The 17,767-nt window shown below is 36.0% G+C and overlaps 2 protein-coding genes across 2 annotated transcripts; one reads left to right on the forward strand and one right to left on the reverse strand.

Moving 5' to 3' along the window:
• Positions 1–1,273: 1,273 nt before the first annotated feature.
• On the reverse strand, positions 1,274–7,197 carry LOC113118750 (ATP-binding cassette sub-family C member 8-like). Its single transcript, XM_026288169.1, has 6 exons — positions 7,027–7,197; positions 6,012–6,171; positions 5,700–5,841; positions 4,965–5,086; positions 4,665–4,831; positions 1,274–1,525 (listed from the first exon to the last, which is right to left on the reverse strand). The coding sequence occupies exons 1-6, from the start codon at positions 7,045–7,047 to the stop codon at positions 1,274–1,276; spliced, it is 864 nt and encodes a 287-aa protein (XP_026143954.1). The 5' UTR covers positions 7,048–7,197.
• Positions 7,198–7,940: 743 nt separating this feature from the next.
• LOC113118831 (secretory carrier-associated membrane protein 5-like) lies at positions 7,941–13,090 on the forward strand. Its single transcript, XM_026288244.1, has 6 exons — positions 7,941–8,129; positions 9,152–9,200; positions 9,344–9,463; positions 12,050–12,206; positions 12,641–12,742; positions 12,832–13,090. Exons 2-6 carry the CDS (start codon positions 9,194–9,196, stop codon positions 12,971–12,973), a joined length of 528 nt encoding a protein of 175 aa, XP_026144029.1. The 5' UTR covers positions 7,941–8,129; positions 9,152–9,193; the 3' UTR covers positions 12,974–13,090.
• The last annotated feature ends 4,677 nt before the right edge of the window (positions 13,091–17,767 follow it).

The raw sequence follows: 17,767 nt of genomic DNA on the forward strand, positions 1-17,767 counted from the left end.
CTGTATACGCGACGAATGTTAACTCAATGAAGATTACAAGAAACTTTAGAAACAGTCTGAAGAAGCGAGCTTCCCTGCTTCCTTTGGTGTGTGCTGTGTTTGTTTGATGTGAAAGACTGTGCACTAGAAGTCATGTTACTGTAGTGCGCTCGGTGTGCAGGAGAAGGTAAGGCGATTATTTTCCTCTCTATTCAGTCTGTGTAATGCTCGAGCTTAGCTTGAGCTGACTTGATGGATGGGTTTCATTTGCTCACTGTTTGTAGTGAACGGCCGCGAAACAAACAAATGCAGCATTAGGGATGTAAACAATAGTCCGAGGATAAATGTTGCGATCCGCGTTGAGACGCATTGTAATATGTGTAAGGAAAGAAAACACTCACTTATAGCCTATCTGTGATCCTGTCTCTTAATCCACGAGCTCTTAACACACTCCCAGCCGGCAGACATTAAACACTATTAGCCTCGAGAGAGTTCAGAGTGTCTTAGTTTTAAACAAAACATACAGTTCTTCAGCTGGACTCTGAATATTACAAGATTTTAGAGATCTTTTTGACTCCTGTCTGTCCATGATAAACTGGCAGGTTAGTAACAGGTGTACTGATTATGTAAATTCCACACCCAAACAGATTTTATTTTTTTACCGTATCTTACATAAGGACTTTAATCTGAAGTGTTTCTGAAGTCCCTTCTATTTTTCAGGACAAAGGGGATAAAAATGATTCTGCTGTATTAAGGACATAAGCAGTCTGGTTATACAAGTGGACGTCAACACAAAACAGGACGGATCAGCCAAAAACACACACAGATGCTTGAAAACTCAGGATTTGGCAGAGAAAAGGATCCAACCGGTTAAAATTATGTAATATCTGCTTACATGCAGTTCTTCCTGGAATCCAGATTACATATCGCTGGCCTTTTATGAACAATTTGCACAAAACTCTGAGTGATTTTGTCTATTTTCACTCTTTGATTTTCAGGTAAGTTTTTAAAAAGGCACTTTGTGATTTGCATCATCAAAAAATAAAATAAAAATAATAATAATAATAATAATAATAATAATAATAATAATAAAAAATATATATATATATATATATATATATATATATATATATATATATATATATACTATATTATATATATTATATAATATTATATTATATTATTATCCAAATATAATTCTAAATGTCTCTGACACTCAATACAATAAAGTGAGACTTTAGACCGGGGAAATCCTCATAATGTGATACAGATATCTTTAGCGCAGAGAAGAAGGTTACTGTACTGCTTGAGCGTCGAAGGCCTTGCGGAGCCGCTGGAAGTTGGTCAGAGCTCTCATGGAAATGGGCAGCTTGCCGATGGTCTTCAGGTCGATGGGCCGCTTGTGTGCGGAGGTGATGAAGGTGTTCATCCACCAGTATGTGCTCTTAGACAGCAGATTCACGAACGGCTGAAGGAAACGAACGCCCAGGTCCTGGAGGTCATCCGGAGGCTTGACCTCTGTGGGACACGGAAACCACATGTAGCGCTGAAACCCAAGAGACGACACAATCATCAGTCAAGCATCCCAGGGAAGCAGGGATTTACTGAAATTACAACAAGAGAGGACACTGATGCTCAAGGTCAAATTTGCCGTTCTAATTCATCCTAAATGTGCTCAGTGGATCTAGGTTTTGTGAAGAACACTCAAGATTGTCTTCTCTATAATAACAGGAGTTTCCCATTATATCAGACCGTGTAGTGCACATCAGTCTCACAAATCAACATTTTGTGTTTATCTGTTACAAGAGCATTGGATCGAAAAGACATTCAGTGTGGAGTTAAAACCACATTTGTAAAAGAACATAAAAGTATTTAACAAAAATTAACATGCTTTACAATATATAAAAAATAAATACATTTGTAGCAATAATTATTGTAAAAAAACAAAAACAAAAAACAAAACAACAATCACCAAATATGAATAAAATAGAGCTATAATGTCAAATTTCATAGGATTTTTTAAATAATTTCCCCTTTTTTTTAGTAATCTTTATGAAAAGAAGAATGGTTAAAGTTATTGAAATGCACTGAACTTCAAAACTTAATATATATATATATATATATATAACTGTATATGAAGATGTAATATTACAATAATAATAAATAAATAAAAGGCATCTTAAATACATTTATAGAGAGACACCTTCATGACGTTCTTAAACCATTACTAAATTATGAAATTACATATAAAGATGTAGTGAAGTTCTATTTATCTAGCACTCTTAAGTTTAACTAATTACATTTAATATGAATTTAAAATATAATACATATTCCTTTAAAGGTCCCCTTCTTCATGATTCCATGTTTTAAACTTTAGTTAGTGTGTAATGTTGTTGTTAGAGTATAAATAATATCTTAAAAATTCTATTGCTCAAAGTTCAATGCCAAGCAAGATATTTGATTTAACAGAATTATCCTACATCGAACGGCCAGTTTGGACTACACCCCTCTAGTTCCTGCAGTAATGACGTCACTAAAACAGTTTTTTTGACTAACCACAGCCCACATGAATACACAAACAGGGGGCGTGGCCTTGTTGCGCTCCGACGGAGAAGAAGGAAGAGCTGTTTGTGTTTGTCTCCATGTCGTTGAAACGCTGTTTTTTTTTATCTCGTCGTCCAATCATCTTTGTTTGGGCTTAATGGTTACAATTTATGTTTAACTCGGTTCCCGAACATTATAATCCACATTATAATCCCAACTATGTGCAGCACATTTTGCTGAGGTTAGCTTCCTCAATCTCAATCAGTTTAATGCCGGATTCGCACAAATATTATTCTTGAAAGATGGAGCAGTTCGTCTGGAGAAGGCGTTATTTATGGACCACATAAATTGTATTTTATTATTTAAGTTGGTGCGTTTAACAGTTTCTGTAACGTATTACACAAAGGGCAATGCTGTTTAGCTTTGTTAACTAGATGTTAGGGCTGTGCTAAAAAACGAATGCGGTTTTCATGCGCATTTCGTCAGTAAAAACGCTCCTGTGATTATAAATACATCTCCAGCACGTGCGTTCTAGCCAAATCACGTTTACAGGAGGGCCGCATGCTCTAAGCTGCTGTCCAATCACAACTCAGGAACCGCTCGCCCAATCAGAACTCGTTACATATTTCTGAAGGAGAGGCTTCATAGCACAAGGAAGTCATTAGCCTGTTTTTGTGACAGTGAAAACAGTGGTATACAGATAGGTGAATTGTGTGTTTACATGCGAAACATGAACACATGTTATATTGCACACTGTAAACACAATCAAAGCTTCAAAAAAGCACGAAAAACAGGACATGAAATTAAGTGTCTAAAGAAAACTGCATTCAGTTCCGACTGAAGTATAAACCTTTTTAAAAGTAAATTGTACTTCTTTTTCACAAAGGATACTTCAGTAAAACTATTACCTTTCTAAAACAAACTTGAGTAAGTCTCGACTCTTGTTTTGCACACGGCTAGATAATTGGTTTCAAATTGTTCAAACTCATGAATGACTTATGTTTATGTCCAAAAACATTTTCTTGACAAACTATAATTTGACACCAGTTGAAATTTATTATCAGCATGAAGCTTAGCTGTTTTTCCCACCAAACAGCCCGACTCATCTTCTAATTACCTGAAGCCTAATCACAGGTTACGAGACTGGATTATCCCCAGAGATGAGTTATGAACATTCATTTCTAAGCAGTCATAAATTTAAGACCTGGACTGAGCCTCTGTTCTCCTCAGAAGAACACAACCATCCTGATAAAGAGCTTAGCAAAGCCAGCGGACAGAGAGGGATTTGCCCCCGTCCAGCGGTTGGCAAACAGCTGTCAGACACAAACAGAAGTTCACTGTGTGCTGCGGTGACATTGGATTCAGCTGGAAACTACAGCCAGGCCAGGTTCTTCATGTTTTAATCTCACACGGAGCACCATTATGCAACACACAGAGGGGATCATGCCATACCTAAAGTACCAGTGTCCTCATGCCATCCATTATTTTTACGCAGAAAACAGAAAGTTAAACAAATTGTTTGATAATAATTGTTAAAAAATAATATATTAAGTTAATATGAAACTAATTTAATAAATGATACTTTGAAAGTATGGAAGGCCATTTCCGCCACTAAATAAAAAAATAAAATAAAACAAGATAATAGTGACTTTTTATTTCCCAATTCTGACTTTTTTTTTGTTTTCTCAGAATTGTGAGTTATAAAGGCAGAATTGCGAGAAAAACAGTCGCTATTACCTTGTTTTATGTTTTTGTTTAAGACGGAAACAGCTAAAATTATTTATTTATTTATTTATTGTGTGCAATTGTGCAATTTAATGATCAAATAATTTTATGCATGACATTTCTGATGTCACCAGTGAAAATAATGGTAATAATTTTGTAAACAATGCTCAGTTTCTTGCACAGACCGATTGTTTCACTTCATAAGACCTCCGTTTATCGTCAGGAGCCGTATATATTCCTTGACATGTGTATATATATATATATCTTGGATGGCCTGGGGCTGTGTAAATTAATGGCAAACTTTCACGTTTGAATGAACTGTCCCTTTAAATGCTGTCTCCAGTAATCCACTCTCTGTGTGACAGTATTTTACACAAACACACCCGCTCTATATAATCCCCTGACCCCGTGCTTACCCTCCGCAGTACCACATTGACCTCGACTCCCAGCAGCAGGCCGTACAGAAGCGCCAGCAGTCCTGTGATGCAGAAACGCAGCTGCATCAGACCGATGCCGTGATCGTCATACTTCACAAACTTGATGGTTTTGGTGATAAATGCCAAAGTCCAATAGATCAGCAATGCTGGGTGAGAAGATAAATAATTCATGAGCACATTATTACGAGACGTTTGCACACTACATTCAGCGTTTATCTCAGGGATCATATTTACTGCATCAGTCCAGTGTGAAATCAGGCTGTCAGGGTCTGTTTATACCTATGAGCAGCTTGGGGAAGTTGGAGGTCTCTATGTTATGGTAGTAGATGATGGAGGTGATGGCAGCAAGCATCCCGAGTCCTGCCGGCATGTAGAGGTGGAGATGACGGGACTGATTAAACCTGGTGGAGAGTTTCATTCAGACATTAAATAACATCAGTCACGGGCTGAACTGCCTGTTATTATCTATTGATCTGTGCTGTAAACTACATGCATTTTTACTATCTCAATGCAAATTGAGATACATTCCTAAAAATATATATATTTTTTTGTTTTTGCAAGGCTGCATTTATATTATATATTAAACTAATTTATTTCTGTGATGCTCCGCTGTATTTTCAGCATCATTCCTCCAGTCTTCAGTGTCACATGATCTTCAGAAATCATTATAATATGATGATTTACTGCTCAAGAAACATTTCTGATTATTATCAATGTTGAAAACAGCTGTGATGCACAATATTTGTGTGGAAACTGTGATACATTTTATTGTTAATGATTCAGAGATGAATAGAAATTTTAAAAGAACAGCATTTATTAGAAACAGAAATCTAAAAGTTTTAATTAAGCCAACATTTGATTTGTGAAAAAGCAATTTTGAATCTTAAATACTTCTACTTGATTTAAACTTTAAATTGCATATTTAATATCTAACTATTTTATTCCTCACGACTAAATAACTGCAAAACTGTCAGACACAAATGGACGAGGGCATGGTTTAGTAGTTGTTCTTACCCGTCCGACACGATTCCCTCAGCGATCTCACACACCAGCACAAACAGCAGGACAACGGTGAGCAGCCAGCGGAAGTTATGACCGGGGAAATGAAGCCATGTGCTGTGATGAATGTGAACCTTAGAGCTCTGACTGCCCCAACCTACAAACACAACCACACCAACACAAAACCACAACAGTTGAGTGAAGCTGTGATATTTCTCAATGCACTTGAACAATGTTCAGTATACTCATTTGTGCCTTGGAGGACCATATCTGAAACCAAGCTCAGGTTCTCACGTGCAAAATGTGTAATCTGAGAAAGCATCTCACCGATGAAGAGGATGGGGAAGGTGCTAAACAGCAAGAAGACATGAGGGACGACACCGAGAGCGTCCAGAAAGCAGCCGTTATTCAGCAGGCCATTATCAACCTTATATGCTGAGGAGTTATCAGAGCCACAGAAGGACAGAGTCGAGTTGGAGACGGGAGTCTGAGGAGACCAAACACAGAGAGAGAGGTTTGTAGACACAGAAACAGGCCACAAATGCAGCAGTTATGGGCATATATGAATGCAGCAGACCAGTCATTATTAAAGATGTGTGTGAAGCACTGGGGTAAAGCTACTGTAATCCTCCAATCCACGGTTTGAATAAAAAAGCCATATTGCAATTGCAATATTGTGATCCTCTATCCCCCTATCATCTTTTTTACTGCAGCTTCAGTCTCACTGCAGACATCATATCAGTGTCATATATAAATCATACTGCCCTGCATGTGAATAAGCACTAAATTAATCATTGGCCATTGATATCTCACTATAAAACGTGTGCAGTAAATTAACTACTTCCTGATCCCTAATTGTGTTGGGATTCCTATAGGTAGCGAATTTTTTCTTTTCTTTTTTAATATAAAACATGTTTAATTATTAAAAACCGCATGCGGAGGTTATTTGTGAAAGTTATATTTCAATCACAGCTTTCTCTCTCTCTCTCTCTCTCTCTCTCTCTCTCTCTCTCTCTCTCTCTCTCTCTCTCTCTCTCTCTAAGGATAAACAAAAAATTAAATACAAAATTAAAACAAATGTCAGTGTCTTTTTTTAACCCCTCCACAATACAGCATTTTGCAATAGTAAAATAAAAAAAACAATGTAATTAAAGCTTGTTTTAACATTTTTAAATCGCATGTTCATGAAAATGTAGCATTTGAGGAGACGATGTTTAAAAAAATTATACAAAAAAAAAAAAAAAAACAGGTTCAAATTATTTTCCAGTGGGAAAAAAAAACAAAAACAAAAAACACATGCATAATATTCACAGAATAGTCTAACTAAAGCGCAGTTCCTCACCGGTCTGTATCCGCGCATCATCTTCAGAAACGGTTATTTCATCTTCCACGCGATGCCTCGAGACTTTCTGAAGTCAGTATAAAGACGAGCTTTACAGACGGAGAGTGTGATGCTGTCTGTGCTCTGATCTGACTGACAGCAGAGATTATCAGTCCTCACTCACCGTCATTAATCTCCACCCTCATCCTCTCTCCCTTCATGCATTTTTGAGCGTTTTATGAGTTAACTTACAGTAAGACTGTTTACTGTTAGGGGGAAATGTTATTTGTAGATTCATAGGTATGATAGAACTAAGAAATTAAGCTATAGATATGAGTTGATATAGAAACTGCCACTTAGTGGTAAAACAATGCAAATGCACGAACACTGAACACTATTTTAGAAACATTTAACTCAAGAAATTGATAAAAAAAATTCATAAAATAATTTTATTAAACTTGACATAGTGAATTTTGAAATAGCGTTTTTGTAAAACGTAAACTACTCAAAAAATATTTATTTAGTTATTTATTGTACAGTAATGAAAAACTTCACACTTTATAACAGTATTCATAATTTATCTAATAATTTAAAGATTTTTTTTTTTTTTTTAATAAAAAATATGTGAAATACATTCGCCTTTTTGGACATTACGTGCACTTTTTCTCTTTTTCTCTAACCTGTTTGAAATCTCTTGTGATTAAAATACGAATGCGTTATTTTATATGTATGAAAATACTTGAAAATTAAATGCTTGATGTTTGATAATGGTAATGAGGTCAGTCTTAGGTCAAAGGTTTCCGTCTTTAACACGCCCACCAAACTACAACTTCAGCACCGCGGACAGCAACCGCCATCCAGCGCGGTGATTGGCCAACGAGGAGGAAGAGGGCGTGTTCAGAATCTAGCACTGCACTCCTATTGGCTAAAATCCGTAAGCGTATTCACTGATCTGTCTCTGTATACGCGACGAATGTTAACTCAATGAAGATTACAAGAAACTTTAGAAACAGTCTGAAGAAGCGAGCTTCCCTGCTTCCTTTGGTGTGTGCTGTGTTTGTTTGATGTGAAAGACTGTGCACTAGAAGTCATGTTACTGTAGTGCTCTCGGTGTGCAGGAGAAGGTAAGGCGATTATTTTCCTCTCTATTCAGTCTGTGTTAATGCTCGAGCTTAGCTTGAGCTGACTTGATGGATGGGTTTCATTTGCTCACTGTTTGTAGTGAACGGCCGCGAAACAAACAAATGCAGCATTAGGGATGTAAACAATAGTCCGAGGATAAATGTTGCGATCCGCGTTGAGACGCATTGTAATATGTGTAAGGAAAGAAAACACTCACTTATAGCCTATCTGTGATCCTGTCTCTTAATCCACGAGCTCTTAACACACTCCCAGCCGGCAGACATTAAACACTATTAGCCTCGAGAGAGTTCAGAGTGTCATAGTTTTAAACAAAACATACAGTTCTTCAGCTGGACTCTGAATATTACAAGATTTTAGAGATCTTTTTGACTCCTGTCTGTCCATGATATACAAATGCCCCCACATTAGACTAATATGTACCCCAAGGTCTTCTATATATATATATATATATATATATATATATATATATATATATATATATATATATATATATATATATATATATATATATATATTAAATTATATTAGCATAGGCTACATTACCAGTGTCAGGTTGGAAGATTTTTTTATGTTTTTAAGATAAGATCCTATAATGTCTGCCCACCAAAGCTGCATTTATTTGATTCAAATACAGTTTATGAAAGTAATATTTTAACTATTTAAAGCAGCTGTTTTCTGTGTGAATCTGTGTTAAAGTGTAATTTATTTCTGTGATGCTCCGCTGTATTTTCAGCATCATTCCTCCAGTCTTCAGTGTCACATGGTCTTCAGAAATCATGAATAATATGATGATTTACTGCTCAAGAAACATTTCTGATTATTATCAGTGTTGAACACAGTCGTGCTGCACAATATTTTTGTGCCGAAATTATGACACACAAACACAGAAGGACAAACAAAAAGAATACTCTTATTATGTGACTGTACTGTTGGTCAATGCTCATTGTTCTGTAATGTTCATAATGTACATTGGGCTGATCATATGAATATTCTTCACTTGCAGATTCACAGCTCTTAAAAACAAGTAGCCGACACCAGTTTCCCAATGGCAGGTAAGGACGCTAAATCAAATCTAACTAACTAAATACATTCGTAATAATAATAATAATAATAATGTGTTCATTCATTACAAAAGTATAAACAATAAGAATGTGCATTTTACATGTATGCATTATTCTGATTGTTTGTCCTGTAGAAAACAACTTTCCTCCTCTGCCTGGCTTTATTCCTCTGAAGCCGTGCTTCTACCAGGACTTTGAGGAGATTCCTGACCAGCACCGCACCATGTGCAAGAGACTGTACCATCTGTGGATCTGTGAGTCTGGAAACACAGAAACCAACCTTAAATAATAATCAGGTCTAATTCACAGAGAATCTGCTTGGACAATATCGACTCATTTTCTCTCTCGGACCCCTAGTGGTGTGAACTGTGATTGCACGGAGTCTAGGGAATCTTTTTTTTTTTTTTTTTTTTTTTTTTTTTGTATATTGTCACAACATGAAGTGTGCCAAATTGTATTCAATATGCACTTATAGTATACATCAAATCTTAAAATCCTCATACACACACACACACACACACACACACACACACACACACGCAACGTTATAATTTTAAACAGGTAATTATAAATATATTAATATTAGTTTTTTTTTTTTTTTTTTTAAATATTTTTGACATGCATACAGTATATCTTGCACATAACTGGTATGGCTGCAGACTGGGTATGCCTACTAACTAGTGATCTATACTTCATTTGCTCACTGCACTAATGAAATCAGTAAGCGTGATTTGTTCTGAGGGGTTTCAGAGATGATGGGGATACAGTAAAGTTGAGAAACACTGACATGTTTATCACAGACTAACAGCTGGCACTGTGCTGTATATACATTAATAATTCTCATCTCCTGCTCTAGATCATACTTGTAGCTGCTCCTGCCAAAGGTATCCTCTCTTTTTTGTTTTTGAGTGAAATGGCATGCTTTTCTACAAATTTTACTTATTTACTATTATTATTATTATTATTATTATTATTATTATTATTATTATTATTATTATTATTATTATTATTATTATTATTAATTCAATGCATTTCTTCTTATTTTTCCCCTTGTATTCCTAGTATTATTTAAAATATTTTTGTCCATGGCATGGAAGCGGTATATATATATATATAGGTCATTAATTCATTTCATTGATCAGACTGCATCTCTCTCTCTTTCTTTCTCTCTCTCTCTCTCTCTCTCTCTCTCTCTCTCTCGGAGTGGTGCAAGTGACTTCATGCCAATGTGCAGTTAAAATATATTTTTCTTGAGAGGCGTGGAGTGAGAAAGGGCTGCAGTTTAAGCCCCACCCTTTTCAACATTTACATCAACCATTGGCCAGTGTTCTAGAACATGCTCCCATTCCAGGTCTCACTCTCCATGACTGAGATAAAGTGTCTTCTTTACGCAGATGACCTGGTTCTCCTGTCGCCCACTAAACAAGGGCTTCAGGACGGCCTGGATCTGCTGGAGGACTTTTGTTAGACCTGGGCCCTGACTGTAAACCTCCAAAAAAATAAAGTCATGATCTTCCAGAAATGCTCCAGGAACAAACACACACATTCACACTATCACACAGAACCATTGAAACCACAAAAACATACACTTACCTCGGCCGAAAAATCACTCCTACAGGTAACTTCACTTTGGCTGTGAATGAACTCAAAGAGAAAGCTCAAAGGGCTTCCCATGCCATAAAAAGATCAATTAAAATTGACACCCCAATCCAAATCTGGCTCAAACTTTTCAAATCAGTAAATGAATCAGTCGTACTATATGGCAGTGAGGTGTGGGGTCCATCTATAAAATAGATTTTTTAAAATGGGAGATCATCCAATTGAAAATATGCATTTAGATTTCTGTAAAAGAATACTCCAAAGAAAATCACCAAACAATGGATGCAGGGCAGAATTCGGCCAATACCCTCTCCTTCTAAACATTCAAAAAAGAGCCACACTCACTCACACACACACACACACACACACACACACACACACACACACACACACACACACACACACTCACGCACATACACAAACACACACACACACAAACTGTATATTCTATGCCCCTTCACCAACCCTACACCTAACCCTAACCCTCACAGGAAACTTTGTGCATTTTTACTTTCTCAAAAAAACTCATTCTGTATGATTTATAAGTGTTTTGAAAAATGGGGACATGGCTTATGTCCTCATAAGTCACCCTCTCCTTGTAATACCTGTGTCATACCCATGTCATTATACACACACAAACACACACACACACACACACACTAAGTGAGCACAGTCTGGCCATAGAGACGGGCCGGTGAAGACAAACCTGACTCTTCCGTGAGGAGAGACTCTGCTCCCACTGCATTCTGGGAGAGATCGAAACAGAGCTGCACTTCCTCACACAATGCCCCAATACCAAACCATCAGAAACCACTACTATCCCAAAATAAACAAAATATTTCCAATTTAATAACTGCACCCCAAATGAAAAACTCACCTTCATTCATCTTTATTCAATCTGTTACACAACCTTTACTATAGCATACCTATGTCTATATGTATCCATATGTTTTAATCTCATTCTTTTAATATTACTTATTCAAATGTTATTTCAATTGCTATATTGTTCCAAATTACACTGTTGTATATGTTCTATTTTCTTATGCATGCTTTGACAATGCAAAATGTACTTTTGTGATGCCAGTAAAGCTAACTGAACTGAACTGAACTGAACTGAATTGAAAGCAGGAGCGTTATCTTCTTGTAGTCTGTCTGGGTCAGAAGGGTGTCTCTGATCTCTGATCTCTCACACAGATCCATCGGAGGGTTTGTGATGGTTTAATAGTCTGCTGTTGTTCCAGTGTACGGGGTGACGCTGCTGGTGAACTTCTTGGGCTGTATGGCGTGGATGTTTGGAGGTGGAGGAGTGACTAACTTCGGCATGTCCATCATCTGGGTTATTCTCTTCACCCCCTGCTCTTACGTCTGCTGGTTCAGACCCATTTACAACGCCTTCAAGTCAGTTCAAGTGGTTTATATCGTGATTATATGTCATTAATTATTTATTCATTATTATTATTTGACCTTTTGAATTTCATGAAACTTTATAATAACATTAATATTCATCAATAAAAATAACAACAATATTGATTAATAATATTAATAATAATAATAACAATAATCTTTATCACATTATCATGATATTATGGTAAATGTGTAAAGAATACATTATTGTTATTTATTATTGTTATCATCATTGTTTTTTATTAATATTATTTTGCACTATTTAGCATTTTATGAAATGTATTAGTATTTGTTAATTATTTTTTCATCATCATCATCATCATCATATAGTAAATGCATATTGAATTCATAATGTTATTATTATAAAGGGTTCATTACACATTTACTGTACGGTCTGTTTGTTTGTTTGTTTGTTTGTTTGTTTTCAGGACCGACAGCTCATTCTACTTCATGGCATTCTTCTTCGTGTTCATGGCACAACTTTTCATTGCTATAATTCAGGCCATAGGAATACCAGGATGGGGTGTCTGGTGAGATTAGGCTATGATTTATGCTTGTTTAATGAACACTCGTCTCTGTATTCGTCTCCGTATCTTCTGGTCTGATCTCTGTGTTTCAGCGGCTGGTTGGGCACCATCTCCTTCTTTGGCACGAGTATCTTTGCCTCCATCATCATGTTGATCCCCACCCTCATGTTCACCGCAGTCGCTGTCATCTCATTCGTGGTGCTCACGAAGGTACGGCTCTCTCTGATCTATTAAAGCGGACAGCTCCTTTAGCTGAAGACGAGGGGCGGCTTTGTTGTCATTAAATGTGATGCTGGAGCATGCAGTTCTTGTTAAATAGATGTGAGAGTAAATAAATCATTTGCCTTAGTATTTGTGCCTGAAAAGCAGAAAGGTGATAATCCACCTACCAGTCTTATTTTAGTATGACTGAGATAATATTATAGTAGAATATTTTGAAATAGCATTATTTTTATTTTATTTCATTTTTTAGTTTGAATTGGTTGTGTTTTATTATTATTATTATTATTATTATTATTATTATTATTATCATTTTTTTTCTAAAACATTTTTATTCATTATTTTCGTTATTATAGTTATATTAGCATTAGCATTTTTCAGTTATTTTAATACATAAACTAAAATGAAAATGGGAAATGCTGCCTTGGCAATTAATTAAATACATTTATTTTTTGTTGAAATTTTATTGTATTTCAGTTAAAGTTATTATATTATAAATATATTCTCAGCTTCCCTTTTGAAAAAGAAAATACAGTAGTGTACTTCAAATCCTAAAAGTATATATTTTTTAAAAGTACATGACTTTGTTTTTAGCACTTAAATACACTTTACATTTACTTTTAAAGTACATTTTAAATGATGTTTTATGTTACATTTAAAGTTAGTATATTTTAACTTCATCATTGCACGTGCAATTAAAAACTTGACGCACTTGACATGAAAGTATATTTTATGTATGATGCATACATCTCAATTTCTTTAAAATTTACCTTTGAAACATTACTTATTGTCTTGGTTTTTCTAAATTATGAAATTACATATGAAGATGTACTGAAGTCCTACTTACTGTAAGTGGGTCAGAAAACACACTTATTGTTTTAAATATACATTATATTTAAACATAAACCATATTTTCATTAAATTAAATGTAATGCAGCATCTGAAAACATGAATTCAGTTCACACGTATTCTTTTAAAGAGAGCTGTTTCTGTAATAAGTACTGTTTTTAAAGTCTCCTGGTATAAACTGAGTATTGCTGGTGTTTGTCAGGTGCATAACTTCTACCGCGGCAGCGGCGGCAGCGTGAGTAAAGCGCAGGAGGAGTGGGTCTCCGGAGCCTGGAAGAATCCTCACGTCCAGCAGGCGGCTCTGAGCGCAGCGGCCGGAGCGATGCAGGGACCGCAGGGGCCACAGGGACCCCAGGGACCCCAGGGACCGCCCTACTCCACTCCCTCCTACGACAACACTGTGTAAAACACAGCCCAGCCTGCAGGCTTCAGAGCAGACTGACCCTCAACACCAGGTGCAACCAACCAACTGATGCTTGGAATCTTTCGCTTCTTTAATGTACATGTTTGTGTCTTTGTTCTGTGTTTTGTGTCTGTTTCGGCCTATTTGCTCCCAGCTAAGAAAAATATGTTCTGAGAACGTTTTTCTAATATTCCCATTAAGTTAGGAAAACATTCAAAACATCCCGGTTTTAAATTTTTTTGATCATTTAATTGTATCATTTTCCAAACATTCCATGAACGTTACATTTGAATATTCTGAACATTCTAATGAATAATGTACACATAACATTTGTTACTGGTAGAATATTTGTTCATAACTTTCTGAGAACATCTCCTGTTAGCTGGGTTGCTCTTATGTGACTGTATTAAATTATAAATTAGTTTATGTAGGTTCAAATTTGTAATCAGGGTTCCCATGATCACGAAAAGTCGGAAATATCAGGGAATTTAAAAAATGTGATTTCTAGTCTAGGATATAATGCACTATTTAAATATTAATTAAGCTATAAACTGTTTGTGAATTGAAAATAATGAAAAATATTCTTTTGATCTTTTAACCACAAACGATTAAAAGTGTTTATGCATTTTAGTTGTATTTTCTAGTTATTCTAGTTATTGTTTTACATGATTTGATATTCTAGAAACTGCTCAAGTGAGTGAAATCTCAATTATATGACTTCTAAAAACATTTTAGTATTGATAAAAGGACTAGATGATTACTGTATTAAGTAATTAGGTTTTGTGTGTGTGTGTGTGTGTGTGTGAGAGAGAGAGAGAGAGAGAGAGAGAGAGAGAGAGAGAGAGAGAGAGACGTGTTTTATCTGTTCATTTACACAACAGCAGCATTTCCGAAGCCTGAAAACACATGAAAAGTACAAAGTGCAACGATACAGTTACCATCTCCATGTAAACTATAACAACATGAATTACTGAAAAGAGTTACAGTGTATCATGTGAATGCGTATTGCAACCATAATACAGTGTTTTTAGTTGTTTGAGTGGGTATCATTTTTGATAACGTTGTCATCTGTATGCAAAACTTTTCAAGAATGCATGTGTCTATATTTAGTGCATCATTGTTGTGTACATGGACCCTTAGACTTATTTTATTTGAGATATGTGTATGTGTTGAAAATACTTTGCATGAGGGGCCTCTGTGTGTTGTCTGTCACTTAAACATGGATGTTGAAGAACGCAGATGAAACAGTCCTGTTTGAAATGCACTGCTGTTTTTATTTATTTTTTTGCGATTTGAAACATTTGTTGTGATATCGAAGTGATATGAAGCAAATGTTACTGATTGACAACTTCAATTTAAATAAAGCACCAACATCTATTTGTGTGTTTGTTTTTAATGCCACGGCAGCTTCTGTGGCTATTTTCATGCCAAGAACATTTTATGTTAACTATATCAGATCTATTATGCTAAACATAAGTTTAACATTATTCAAATACAACTTGCTGCATGGATAAAGGCTCTGACAGCAAGAACTACAAGTAAACCTGCTTCATGTGAAGTCGTGTTTGTCCAGCAGGGCTCAGTGTTGTTCTACGTGGAGATGTTTCCCTGTGTTTATCATTCCCTCTCTTTGCATTCTGGGATTTCCCCAGACACACATCACCCAACAGCCCTGACTTTGCTACACTACTTAGTCAGGCTAATAGCTTGATTCTCACTTAGATGCAAATGTAAGCAGGCGCCTTTTCAGCGTGGACATCCGTCGAGCATGTGTTAGATTAGATTGCCGAAGACAATAAATGGATTTGTCTCATGCTCCCTTTCTTTCTCATCATTTGTATCTCCCTGCGCAGAGCAATGATGGAATCGTTCGCATTAGAGCTTGACACACGGAGCATCCCAGAAGACAACAACACTATCCTCCGCCATAAACATCACGGACACGATCTGCACTGAGACAGAGGCGGTTTAATAAAACTCAGGGACCGTATAATGAAGATGAGCATATTTCCCAGATTCAATCAAATTGTTTTACACAGTATTACCCATAAAGTCAGTGCCATCACAGTGAAACATATGCTCCTTATATCAGTGCATACTGACTATTATATCATCTCAAACCTGGACTCTGCTCAAATTAGCTTGTACTGACAGCAGAGGGCCCGAGTGTTCATGCTCCTAAAGATCAAGCCGTAAAAGGTCAGGGTCACTTTATATCTTAGTGCATTTGTGCAGTTATAACTGTTAAATTTGCCAACATTGAACTGATGTAACACTATATCTAATCAAATATTGAACATGCATATTAGATTGATCCATATTTCAACTCAGTATGCAGTACTTCTAGTATAAGTGAACATAAATAAATGCAGAAATTCATGTAGAGTTTAGATGAGAAATTAGAGTAAGATTTGTTTAGGGTTTATCTCTGAATACTCTTTTCTCTGTGATACTCACCACACGAAACAGCTGCTCTTCTGTTGCTTGTATTAGAAGGGAATTAAGTAATTCTGAACAGCAGTTAAGTTAAATTAGTGTAGAACGAGCTACGTGACGGGATACCGCTCTGTGTCAACAACTATAAAGATTCATATCTCTGCCGCTTTAAAGCAACTGTTTGCACGTTTTTATATTGAAATATTGTTTTAAAATCATTCTAATGATGCACTGGCTCCTGTGTCTTTCTCACTTTTCCCTGAAACGTCTGTTCTGGGAGTTTTCGAGTTTATTGAGCAGGTACGAAAATCCCGCGAAAAATAGCGGCTCGCAGTGTGGATGTGTCCGAAAGCGCATATAGTCTTTGATTAAGTATTTATTTTAGATAGCCGATTATGTGGTGTCTGTTAAAAAGTATGTTTTATATAGTATGAATGTGTGTAGTATATGATTAATAATTGCTAAATCATATTGCATATTAAATTCATTTGCTTAAATACGTTAGTCAACACAGACAAATTGTAATTCGTTAAAGCAACACAAATAAAAAAATGATTTTTAAGTAAAACTTTTAATGCAATTTTTTAAAAGTCTACTTAAATGTGTTGAGGAAAAGTCATGCATGTGTTTTTCTTCAAGACACTTAAGTGGCCTTTTATTTCATCAATATTATATCATGTACAAGAAAAGTTTATATAAAAAATATTTTAAGTGCACTACAAGTGCAAATTCATGACTTCTGTTTCATAAGAGTCCCAGGTAGATGTATAATCTCAGTCCATCTCGCATAAAGCACCTTGAGTGTAATTTTCCCTTAAGATCGCCCTTAGGTTTCTCTTACACTTAAGGGCATTGCAGAAAATATTCCTTAAATGTTACTTAAGGGTTTCTTTCGGTGAAACGTTGTAAACCCTTGGAATTTCTCTTAAGTATCCCTTAAAACCCATTAAGTGTTGCAAAAAGCCCCTTAACTGTAATTTTCCTAAATAAAACATAAGGGTTGGAAAATGTCACGTTAAGTGTTACACAAAAGTCTTCTACAAGTGTAGTATTCTTGGCTTGGGCATGAAGGCATGATAAAGTACTGGTGGCTGGGACATGACGTCGTCATCTGTCTGGTT

Source organism: Carassius auratus, chromosome 18 (assembly GCF_003368295.1).
Source record: "Carassius auratus strain Wakin chromosome 18, ASM336829v1, whole genome shotgun sequence".
Classification (NCBI taxonomy): domain Eukaryota; kingdom Metazoa; phylum Chordata; class Actinopteri; order Cypriniformes; family Cyprinidae; genus Carassius; species Carassius auratus.